Source organism: Bubalus bubalis, chromosome 4 (genome assembly GCF_019923935.1).
Source record: "Bubalus bubalis isolate 160015118507 breed Murrah chromosome 4, NDDB_SH_1, whole genome shotgun sequence".
Taxonomy (NCBI): domain Eukaryota; kingdom Metazoa; phylum Chordata; class Mammalia; order Artiodactyla; family Bovidae; genus Bubalus; species Bubalus bubalis.
In genome coordinates this window covers 39,835,858-39,848,634 of record NC_059160.1, presented here as the reverse complement: position 1 = coordinate 39,848,634, position 12,777 = coordinate 39,835,858, and the positions used below count along the sequence as shown (strand labels likewise).

Here is a 12,777-nt window from a genome sequence, read left to right as displayed (position 1 = left end):
AGCTCTTAATGAATTTAGACTGTCCTTTCCCATATTTAGGCTTCCCTGGTGGCTCAGAAGTAAAGAATCCACCTGCCAATGCAGGAGATGCAGGAGACTCCAGTTCTATCCCTGGGTTGGGAATATCCCTTGGAAAAGGGAATGGCAACCTGTTCCAGTATTCTTGCCTGGGAAATCCCATGGACAGAGGAGCCTGGTGCACTCCAGACCATGGGGTCGCAAAAGAGTCAGACATGACTGAGCAACTGAACAACTTCCTAAATTTAGTGTTTTCATCTCAGACATTTATTTTGAGGCCTCCAAAACCTAAAGAAATAAGAAAAAGAGCAAGTTTTAAGAAGTGACTTCTTCTGAGAAGGCAGAGGTTCCTAGGACCTTCTGTTGCTGTTTGTTATCAGAGAAACAATTAGAACTGTTTTCATCATGTTCACTGGACCCGTCCCCACCTTAAATCTTTAGGTCAGAGAGCTTTGCTTAGCATCCAAAAAAAATTTTTTTTCCCATTGGAAGAATTTAAGTCCTGGCTCTGATGTGCTCTCCATGACCATTCCCAAAATAATTTTTAGACATAGCTTCCCAGGAGGCTGTTCAGGGCATGGAATGAGTGGTCAAGCATTAGAGCATCTTCTCTTGGCTCTGATGTCCTATAGAGGCACTTCAGAGACCTCCAAGGGCTTGCATCTCCATGGAGACCCCCTAGGAACTGTGAGGCTGGGAGTTAGGGGATTGGTACCAGGTGCCTGCAGATTGTCTTTGCTAATTAAAGGTAACCAAACAGTGTGTATGTGTTTTTTCTCTTCCCAACTTCCTCTCATAATATATGTCTCCCAGCAGCCTCCAAAGTCGTTGCGAAAAATTAGGGGTTTCAAGCCTTGGGAGGATGTAACATTCATCTAAATTGATTCTATCCTTTGTCAGTCAAGAGGAGCACTACCCAGTGTGTCTTCCTGAAAGTACTGAGGGATGCTTATAGCTGAGCTATAAGAAAGTAGGGAAGGGAAAATTACATGTCAAATAAACTCTGGATTATGCCAAGGTTTTTTTTTTTTTTTTTAAAGCTATACAGCTTGTCTTCCTTGGCCTTTTAATAGGAACCCCTCGGTCCCCAGATTATATTGATCTTCTTAGAAGGTATAGAACAGGCTGGGAGAGGGGAAGCATGACTTTTGATCATCAGGAGACTTGACAGGTACAGATCCTGTTTTTATTACTTGGGCTTTACCTTGACTTTCCTACATTAAAAGCCAGCTCCACAGGCTTATACAAAGTCCTCTGGGTGACAGAGACAGGGCAACCTCTTTGAAGGCTAAATATGCCCCCTCTGAGCACAGCAGAAACAATTCAGCAGTGGCTGAAGAAGCAGTGCTGATTTGCCTTCCTTATAGTTTTGAGCTAAGGGAGTAAATTGATTCTCTTCCTTTCTTAATCACCATAAATTTGGTTTGCTGATGTACATGCAGTCCTTCTTTACATTTGCTTTTGAATATTGGGATTGCTATTTTCACTTCATTGTGCATTTTTAAATTTTTAAATATTTGTCAGGATTTTCATTCCCAGACTCTATCAGGGCAGGTGGTGCCAAATTACAGTAGGGGGGAAAATGAGATAAAATGGTAAAAGAGTCAAGACAGAGAGCCATTTGAAGGAGGAATATTATTTTTGTGGGGAGATGTTTGTATCACCTTCTCAATAATGGTGGTGTCACTGATGCTTCAAATATTCAAAGATCCCTCAGCCGAGGAATTGCCAACATCTTGTGTTAATAGTGGGCATTATCCAGGCAGCTGGTCAGCAGTCCCCTAGACCAGAAACTCAACACCTGAAGCAATGAGGATTTTCTATCAAAGGAAGTTGAAAGTAACTGTAGGCTCCAAGCAAAGTATCTTACCCGGGTTGATTGGCATATTATTTATTTTTGCACTCTTTGGGGCTAATTTACTTATACCACTGAATGTCAAATATGTGCTTTCCTGCCGTCTTTACATGCCAGTAGCTGCACAAACAGTTGGTCGTTAAGATTTGACATAGAGGGACTGCCCTGGTGGTTCAGTGGTTAAGAATCCACACACCAGTGAAGGGACACAGGTTCAATCCCTGGTCCAGGAAGATTCCACATGCTATGGGACAACTAAGCCCAGGCACCACAACTACTGAGCCCTGTGCTCTAGAGCTTATGCTCCTTACCAAGAGAAGGCACCTCCATGAGAAGCCTGTACACAGCAACTGGAGAGTAGCCCCTGCTCGCTGCAACTGGAGAAAGCTGTGCACAACAACAAAGACTCAGCGTAGTCATAAAGAAATAAAAAAAGATTTCACATAGGCATACTGTGAAATAAAGGAAGAATTCAGTGTTTCATTTTGGTTCTGGCATACCTGAGGTGGGGAGGGGTGAAGAACAAGTAAATCATGACCAATGTAGAAGCCTTTGAACAATCATGGCTTAAGATTTCTAATTTTTCAGGTTGTATCCACGCCACGCAAGTGCCCTGAACAACCTTGGAACCCTGACTAGAGACACGACAGAGGCAAAGATGTACTATCAGAGGGCTCTCCAGCTAAACCCGCAGCATAATCGGGCTCTTTTCAATCTCGGGAATCTCCTTAAGTAAGTAGAACAGGTACCTTTGATCAGAAGACCTTGTAATTTTAAGAAATCCTTTCCTCTTCGGCATTCATTTGGTTATGCAGTTGTCTCCTCTTCCTAGGGCAGAATAGGTTTTTCAAGCTTTGGGAAGATGTAATATTCATCTGAATTAATTCTGTCCCTTATCAGTCAAAAGGGTATTTCCCAATGTCTCTCTGGAAGTATTAGTTCTGGGAGATGTTCCTAGATTGCCTGTAGAGGGGTATGAATACAGAATGGTTGCATGGTCAAATAAACTCAGGAAATGCTGAGCTAAGCAAAGATAGTTCCTTTATTGCAAGCATCTTTAACATGCTAAATGCTCTGTGAATATTCAAGAAGGGAATACGGAATATAGCACTTTACTTAGTGATTTTTAACAGGCGTTACTCAGGTGTTTCATGAATATACCTTAGGGAAAGTGCTGGTCTAGGATAAGCAGTGTGCTCTAAAGGTGCAGGCAAAAGGCATAACCACAGTTGGAGTCCAATTTGTGCTATAGATAAGAAGCAAAGTGGGGCTTCCTTGGTGACTCAGTGGTAAAGAATCTGCCTGCCAATGCAGGAGACACAGGTTCAGTCCCTGGGTTGGGAAGATCCCCTGGAGAAGGAATGGCAACCCACTCCAGTATTCTTACGTGGAAATCCCATGGACAGAGGAGCGTGGCATGCTGCAGTCCATGAGACTGCAAAGAGTCAGACAGACTAAGCAACTGATCATGCAAGAAGCAAAGTGAGCCTAGCTTGGAATTAGTAATGGTAACTCTTGCTCTCGGAAGACCTTCCAGGTGTAATCACTGGTGTTCACTTTTCACTCACTGCCCTGGAAATGGTTAATAGTGCAGTTGGTCTCCCTGAAGGCAAAGAAGTACTTTTGTATCTTGTATTTTTGTTAATGTAAAGTCTAGGCATGTTGATGGTGTTGACAATGGTAGTTAAGGCAGTAGTCATAGTGGAAATGGTGGTGGCGGAGGCATTTAACTTTTACATATAAAAAAACAGGTTTAAAATACCAGAAATGGAAACAAAGGCTAAAAAATGATTAGAGTCAGTGTTGGTGATGCATTATCTGTGCTTCTTAGGTTACTGACAATCCATACACTTCCTGAATTGGTTTCTACATCTCTAAACTTCTGGAGAGCACACTTGGTACTTTCAGGGCCCTTGGTTTGCTGTCTTATTTAATCTTTTCCTTATCAAGATTGGCTTAGTTGCCTTAGTACCTCAGTGGATGCATCTTCTTCACTTTTCTTTTTACTCCTTGAGTTTTCCATATGCACAGAGATACTAGTTCTTTTCCTTAGTGTGCTCATTTGTTAAGTCATGTTTTTATTTAATCCCATTTGAACAGAAGCATTGTGTAAAGAATAGGTGGCATCCCAAGTCTGAAGTTTTGTTTAAGAATGGCTTCATCCATGTACTGGGATAGTAAATCAAGAGAGTACTACAGAAAAATTAATAAATACAAGGAAACTACGTATAAAATGAAAAAATAAAAGTTTAAGTCAGCAAAAACTAAATGAGCTTAATTTTAAAAATTAGATAGTTTAGGTAATTCCCTGGTGGTCCAGTGGTTAGGATTCCACGCCTCCACTGCAGGAGGCATGGCTTGATCCCTGGTTGGGGAACTAAGGTTCTGCAGGCTATGTGGTCCAAAAAAAAATTAGAAAGCTTGTTAACATTCTGTATAAATTGAAAGTGATGAGAAACAACTAAGAATGAAGAAGTACACACTGACAGAAAAGCCTTTTAGTACCAGTATGTTCTCTTTAATAAATAACATGAAATCAAAAGATGTGGGGAAAATGTGTCAGTTATGTAGGTAGCTATTTACAGGTCAATAGGATGCTTTTATTTTACTCTTCCATTTTTATGAGTTCTTATTTATTTATGTGAAGTTTTAAGGACTCATTTATAAACATCATTGTTGCATCTATATATGTCCAATTTAGAGTCCTAATAGTTAAAGGGTAGATAAATCCTGTTCATGTCTTTTGGAATACTTGCATTTCAAAAATAGTACTGATTTAAAAAATACTGCAGATGAGTTTCTTTCTTTCTTTCTTTCTTTTTTTTTTTTTAACAAAGAAGCCAACTTTATCAGCCTGAATACAAACTAATAGTTCTTGTTGGAATGATCTCCTGCAGTTTTGATTATCACACTGTGCTGAATGTGGCTCTACTTGAAAATGATGGCATAGATGCTTTTAAATTTCATCTTACCCAGACCTGAACAAGACCTGCATACTGCAACCTTCCTTTTTCAATTGGCATAGTATTGCCCCTATTATCTTGAGTTAGCCTATGTGAGTTAAGAGCACAAGGAAATATTTTTTGGAGCATAGCAATGGCTACTTTTCACAGTAGGAGGGACTCCTAGATATTCAACATAAGATTTTTCTGTATTTTTCAGTAAAATCAACTCAGTGATTATCCAAATCAATAATGCTTCACACCTGTATAAGAATTTGAGTGCTTTTTAAAAAAAAATAAAGCCTTCCCAATGATTTTTTAAAATACATTGGGAAGAATAGGAACCAAGGTCCTGATAGGTTAACCGTCAGGTACAAAATCACCCTTGTTTACCTTCTGCTCTTTGTATTAACTGGAGATCACAGTGGCTCCATCTGTGTAGATGAGTCTTAGAATCAACTAGAATCAAATCATGATAGTAGCTAATACTTATGTAATATTTTCCAGTTTACAGACAAGTAGGTTTTATATCCACTATTTAATTTAATCTTTAAAACTATTGTGAGAAGCATTGTCATCCTCATCCCCATTTTCATTATGGACCAAAAAAAAACAAGGTTTGAAGACTTCATGTGACAGTGGCCCAGGCTGTAGCTGATCCAGGATTGAGTGCATGCCCTGTCTTATTCACGTTCCATTATCCATGCTGCCCAAATAGCTCTCCAATCCAAATATTACTTAATGTTTAGTTATTGAATGATATGTGATTGATTACCTTTGGGGAGGAAGGAGGACCTTCCTGTTTTTCATCAGGAAACTGTAAAATTTGTTTCCATTATGTCCTTTAGTAGCAGAGAAAGGTGACCCAGAAAATAGCAGAACTAACCCATATTTAGATTTGGAGTTTTACTTCTGCTTTCCTTAATGTATTTCTGCTGTTAAGTAGCAATAGGTCAAAGGCATAAGTTCAGTTCAATTCATTCACTCAGTCATGTCTGACTCTTTTTGACCCCATGAACCGCAGCATGCCAGGCCTCCTTGTCCATCACCAACTCCCGGAGTCCACCCAAACCCATGTCCATTGAGTCGGTGATGCCATCTAACCATCTCATCCTCTGTTATCCCCTTCTCCTCCTGCCTTCAATCTTTCCCAACATCAGGGTCTTTTCAAATGAGTCAGCTCTTCATATCAGGTGGCCAAAATATTAGAGTTTCAGCTTCAACATCAGTCCTTCCAATGAACACCCAGGACTGATTTCCTTTAGGATGGACTGCTTGGGTCTCCTTGCAGTCCAAGGGACTCTCAAGAGTTTTCTCCAACACCACAGTTCAAAAGCATCAATTCTTCGGCACTCAGCTTTCTTTATAGTCCAACTCTCACATCCATACATGACTATTGAAAAAACCATAGCCTTGACTAGATGGACCTTTGTTGACAGAGTAATATGTCTGCTTTTTAATATGCTGTCTAGGTTGGTCATAACTTTCCTTCCAAGGAGTAAGCATCTTTTAATTTCATGGCTGCAGTCACCATCTGCAGTTATTTTGGAGCCCCAAAAAATAAAGTCAGCCACTGTTTCCCCATCTATTTTCCATGAAGTGATGGGACCAGATGCCATGATCTTAGTTTCCTGAAGGTTGAGCTTTAAGCCAACTTTTTCACTCTCCTCTTTCACTTTCATCAAGAGGCTCAAGAAGATAAGAATATTTTAAATGTTTTTATTTGATGCATTTTACTATTTAAGACTCATGACTTATCTATTTCTCATTAGGCAGATAACTTTTAAAAATTGTGTCCTCTTCTATAACCTGGAACTCATGCTCATTATAAGAACCCAAGTGGTCTCCTTAGATGTGAGTGGTTTAGACTCCATCACGCCTAAGTGGAAAGCAAAATCGCTTTTCCTGTTTTATAAGTGAGAATACTGAGACTTGGAGAAGATAATTTAGGTGCCAAGGTCCCTTAGTGAAGAAACAGAATTTGTGGGAATTAAACCTCAAACTTCCTGACCAAGTACCCTTGCTCTTAATCACTATACTCTACTGCCTCCTAGCGGCTCATCTCAAAACTGGGATACAGCCCAGACCAGCCCTGCCCAATGGAAATATGAGAGCCAGAATATATAATTTAAATTTTTCAGGTAGCTGTATTTTAAAACATAAAAAAGGTGAACTTCATAATATATTTTAAACCTAAAAATATCTAAAATATTATCTTTTTAATGTGTGCGTATGTGTGTGTGTGTGTGTGTGTGTGTGTTAGGCACTCAGCCGTGTTTGACTCTTGCAACCCATGAATTGTAGCCTGCCAGGCTCCTCTGCCCATGGAATTCTCCAGGTAAGAATACTGGAGTGAATAGCCATCCTGTGCTCCAGAGGATATTTCTGACCCAGGGATTGAACCCCGGTATCCATGTAATTAATAATATTAAAATTGATTAAGTTAAACATGTGAAAATATAAATAAGATAATGTACATTCTTTTTTATAATTAATCTTTGAAATCCAGTGTATTTTTTACACATACAGCATACCTGAGACTAGTCATATTTCAAGTGTTCAATAGCCACTTGTGGTTAGTGGTTGATACATTGAACAGCACAGACCTTTATAAATGACCTTGACTTTGAGAGAAATGAATCTTTGTCCAAGCCAGGAGGTCTAACTAAGATGTGATTCTGTCAGAGCATCCCAGAAACCTTAGAGCACTGAGGACCAGTTTCATCTGAATTCTTGGAGTTATATGACAGACAGTTTTAGACCTATTCACAGCAATGCATGTCACTGACTCTTATCTAAATATATTTGACCTCTTTTATGGCCATTTCCCTGGACTTGGAAGCTTATCTGTTATGATTCTGTGCAGCACATTTATGGTGTGACTGACTGATAAGGAGCAGTTTTCCATGCCAGCATGCTTAATTTACATTAATTATTGTTGGCTTTGCTTGGAACCTAAAAGGTAAAAGAAACTAGGCAACATTAACATACAGTTTTTATGGATGTAAAGAGCAGAAGTCCCTGATGGCACAAGAGAACATAATAGAATTCTTTAATTCAGGGCATGGGGAAACACTTCTTTGACTGCTTGGGTAAAATAGTTATCTGGTGTTTGTTAGTAGAACAGAATATTTTCATATTAAAGAATCACATTGTCCCTTTGCCAAAATTGCCTTTCATTCACATAATAGGATATGGATGTTATAAAGGTGTTACAATAAATCTTATAATCAAAAGTCAGAAGAAAATGAAATATAGTATCCAAAATTGAGCTATATAGATGAATTTGATAACAGTATACATTTGATTTTCTTTAGTCTGATCAATAGAATTGAATTTCTAAAGAATAAAAGAATGTGGAAAGAATTAACCATTGGCTTTGATATAAATGTAAATATTTGGGATACATTTCCTTATAGCTTTGGCACTAGGCACACTACCTTTTATTTCATAAAAAGGATATTTACACACTCAAGATAGTAGTTCTTCCCTTTCCTGCTTCTTACCTGAAACCCCAGAGAATCCAAAATGCCAGCCCACTGGATAAACAAAAGCATTTTGAGGTCCTTCTCACCATATTAGGATGTCAACTTTGGGTGGGCGCCTTCTTCATCCTCCTCTTGGAGTGAATCCTCCTCCCCACTAGCACCCCATGGTGACCTATTAACATCCAGATTACTTCCAACCTTATCTGTAATTTTAACCGCATTGCGATTTTTCCTCCCTCATCTTTATGCAGCTCACACCTGTCTCTCTCTACATGTCCTTCTCCAGCTCCTTTGAAGCCCAGTCCATCAGCTCATTGACACCATCTTCATCCTTATCAAGGCCATGTCACCGTCTTGTACATTTTCTCATCATCCTTAGGGATTTGAGCACCAGGTCAATGACTTTGCCTTGCTATCCAAACTGTGCTGCCTACTTTAGTGAATTCAGTTTTACCCATCACACAGTTCCTCTGCTGCATTCCCTCCAGGTCCTGACACTTCTGCTCTATCTTCCCCATTCACCGATGTGACCATTCCATGGCTTTCTAATTACAAACATCTTTGCATCCTCTAGTGTCTGAATTCTGAAATGTTCCTCTTTGACCTCATTACCTCTTCCCCGACCTTCTCTTCCTCTCTTGGTCACTCCTTCTGACCTTTGGAAGGTGTCATGGGATAACAACTTGCCACCTCCAAGCTCTTCTCTTTGTTCATGTGTGTCTTTTAAGACCTTGAGATTGAGGTACCTTCCTTCCAGGACAAGTGTCATTCCCGTCTTTGTCTTTCATTCCAGGATGTCTCTGCTCTTTACCATTGTTAGAATCTCTATTCTCTCTGAATTGTATGTTTATAATTTATACACCCATTTCAGAGAAGGCCAGATGGAAGGATGTGAGCTCACTCTTTCTTACAATAACACCAAAATCACAACTGACTGCTGAATAATAATTAACCAAAAAAAGCCCTGGAACCTAGCAAGAAAGATACCCTACATCCAAAGACAAAGAAGAAGCCATAACGAGTTAGTAGGAGAGGCACAATCACTATCAAGTCAAATCTCATACCCACCAGGTGGGCAACCCACAAACTGAAAAACAATTATACCACAGAAGTTCTTCCACAAGAGAACTGCTTCACAGTTCTTCCACAGGAGTGAAAATTCTAAGCCACAATCAGGCTTCCCAGCCTGGGCATCCAGCAACTGGAGTAAGAGCCCCTAGAGAATCTGGCTTTTAAGACCAGCAGGGTTTGACTGCAAAACTTCCAGGGGACTTGAGGAAACAGAGACTCCACTCTTGGAGGGTGCACACAAAGTCTCATGTACACCAGTACCCAGTGGAAAACAGCAGTGACCCTATAAGAGACTGGGCCAGATCTACATCACAGTATTGAAAGGTTTCCAGTAGAGATGGGGAGTGGCTGTGGCTCACTGCAGGAACAAAGACTAGCAGCAGTAGTCCTGGGGAGTATTCATTCATTGCCATGAGCCCACCCAGAGGCTGCCATTAGCCCCACCCAACAGCCTAGACGTTCCAGTGCTGGGACGCCTCAGGCCAGACAACCAATAGGACAGGAACACAGCCCCATCAATCAGCAGACACGCAGCTTGAAGTCTTCCTGAGCACAGCCCTTCTACCAGATGGACAAGATCTTTACTATCATTGACAAGACCCAGGTCCACCTACCACTGGGCAGGAACCAGTCCCTTCCATCAGGAAGCCTGCACAAGTCTCTTAGATAACTTCAAGAGGATAGACAGCGGAAGCAAAAAGAACTATAATCCTGAAGCCAGCAGGATGGAAACTGCAACCATAAAAATTTAGACAAAATGAGATGGCAGAGGAACATGCCCCAGACAAAGGAAAAAGATGAAACCCCAGAAAAACAACTAAGTGAAGTAGAGATAGACAACCTACCAGAAATAAGATAAGTAATAATAATTCAGAATAATGATAGTGAAGATAATCCAGAATCTTAGAAAAAGAATGGAAGCAAGGATCAAGAGGATACAAGAAATGTTTAACAAAGACCTAGAAGAACTAAAGAACAACAGAGGTGACTAATAAAATAACTGAAATGAAAAATAAACTAAAAGGAATCAATAGTAGAAGAACTAAGACAGAATGCATAAGTGACCTAGAGACAAAATAGTGGAAATCACTGCCATGGAACAGAATAGAGGAAAAAAAAATGAAAAGAAATGGAGACAGTCCAAGAGACCTCTGAGACAACATTAAACATACCAATATTTGCATTATAGGGGCCCCAGAAGGAGAAGAGAGATAGAAAAGGGACCTGAGGAAATACCTGACAAGACAATAGCTAAAAAAATTCCCTAATAAGGGAAAGGAAATAGACACCCAAGTCCAGGAAGTGCAGAGAATCCCAGACAGGATAAACCCAAGGAGGAATATACCAAGACACATAGCAATCAAACTGACAAAAATTAAAGACAAAGAAAAAAATATTAAAAGCAACAAGGGAAAAGCGACAAATACCATACAAGGGAACTTCCATAAGGATATCAACTAATTTCTCAGCATAAATTCTGCAGGCCAAAAGGGAGTGATACAATATATTTAAAGTGATGATAGGGAAGAATCTGCAACTAAGGATACTCTACCCAGTAAGGCTCTTATTCAGATTCGAGGGAGGAATCAAAAGCATTACAGACAAGCAAAAACCAAGAGAATTCAGCACCACTAGACCAGTTTTACAACAAATGATAAAGGAACTTCTCTAAGCAGAAAAGAAAAGGCCACAACTAGAAACAAGAAAATTATGAACAGGAAAGCTCACCAGTAAAGGCAACCATACAATAAAGGTAGGAAATCATCCATACACAAACATAATAACAAATCCAGTGATTGTGAGAAAAGGAGAGTACAAATGTAGGATATTGGAAATGCATTTGAAATTAAAAGAACAGCAACTTAAAACAGTCTTCTTATATTTGTTTTTCAGTTGCTAAGTCATATCTGACTCTTGGTGACCCCATGAACTGCAGCATGCCAGGCTTCCCTGTCTTTCACTGTCTCCTGGAATTTGCTGAAACTCATGTCCACTGAGTCAGTGATGCCATCCAACCATCTCATCCTCTCTTGCCCCCTTCTCTTCCTGCCCTCACTCTTTCCTAACATCAGGGTCTTTTCTAATGAGTCAGCTCTTTGCATCAGGTGCCCAAAGTATTGAAGCTTCAGATTAAGCATCAGTTCTTCCACTGAATATTCAGGGTTGATTTTGTTTATGATTGACTGATTTGATCTCCTTGTTGTCCAAGGGACTCTCAGGAGTCTTTTCTAGCACCACAATTCAAAAGCATCAATTCTTCAGTGCTCAGCCTTCTTTATGGTCCAACTCTCACAATCATACATGACTACTGGAAAAACCATAGCTTTGACTATACGTACCTTTGTCAGCAAAGTGAGGTCTCTGCTTTTTAATATGCTGTCTAGGTTTCTCATAGCTTTCCTTCCAAGAAGCAAATGTCTTTTAATTTCATGGCTGCAGTCACTGTCCACAGTGATTCTGGAGCCCAGGAAAATAAAATCTGCCACTGTTTCCACTTTTTCCCCATCTATTTGCCATTAAGTGATAGGACTAGATCCCATGATCTTAGTTTTTTGAATGTTGAGTTTTAAGCTGACTTTTTCACTCTCCTCCTTCACCCTCATCAAGAAGCTCTTTAGTTCCTCTTCGCTTTCTGCTGTTAGAGTGGTATCATCTGCATATCTGAGGCTGTTGATATTTCTCCCAGCAATCTTGATTCCAGCTTGTGATACATCCTACCCAGCATTTCACATGCTATACTTGGCATAGAAGTTAAATAGGCAGTAGGAATATACAGCCTTGTCATACTCCTTTACGAATTTCAAACCAGTTAATTGTTCCATGTCCAGGTCTACCTGTTGCTTCTTGACATACATACTTTTTTTTTATATCAAAACCTCATGTTAACCACAAACTGAAAATCTACAGTTGATACCTGCACAAAAAAAGAAAAGGAATCCAAACACAGCACTAAAGTTGGTCATCAAATCAAGAGTAGAGAACAAATTAGAAAGAAAAAATAAAAAAGACCTACAAAAACAAATCCAAAACAATTAACAAAATGATGTAAAAACATACATATCAATAATTACCTTAAACATAAGCAGATTAAATGCTCCAACCAAAAGACATAGACTGGCTGAATGGATACAAAAATAAGACCCATCTATATGCCATCTATATTAAAAAGCAGAGATATTACTTTGCCAACAAAGCTCCGTCTAGTCAAGGCTATGGTTTTTCCAGTGGTCATGTATAGATGTGAGAGTTGGACTGTGAAGAAGGCTGAGCACTGAAGAATTGATGCTTTTGAACTGTGGTGTTGGAGAAGACTCTTGAGAGTCCCTTGGACTGCAAGGAGATCCAACCAGTCCATTCTAAAGGAGATCAGTCCTGGGTGTTCTTTGGAAGGACTGATGCTGAA

General features: G+C 39.7%; 1 protein-coding gene across 2 annotated transcripts in view; it reads left to right on the top strand.

Moving 5' to 3' along the window:
* TMTC1 (transmembrane O-mannosyltransferase targeting cadherins 1) overlaps positions 1 to 12,777 on the top strand; it is a 304,715-nt gene that overhangs the window by 232,953 nt on the left and 58,985 nt on the right. For both annotated transcript variants that reach the window (XM_044941304.2, XM_025283452.3), the window contains one exon: positions 2,462 to 2,605. In XM_044941304.2, the coding sequence (XP_044797239.1) occupies positions 2,462 to 2,605 (144 nt within the window). The remainder of the gene's footprint in view (positions 1 to 2,461; positions 2,606 to 12,777) is intronic.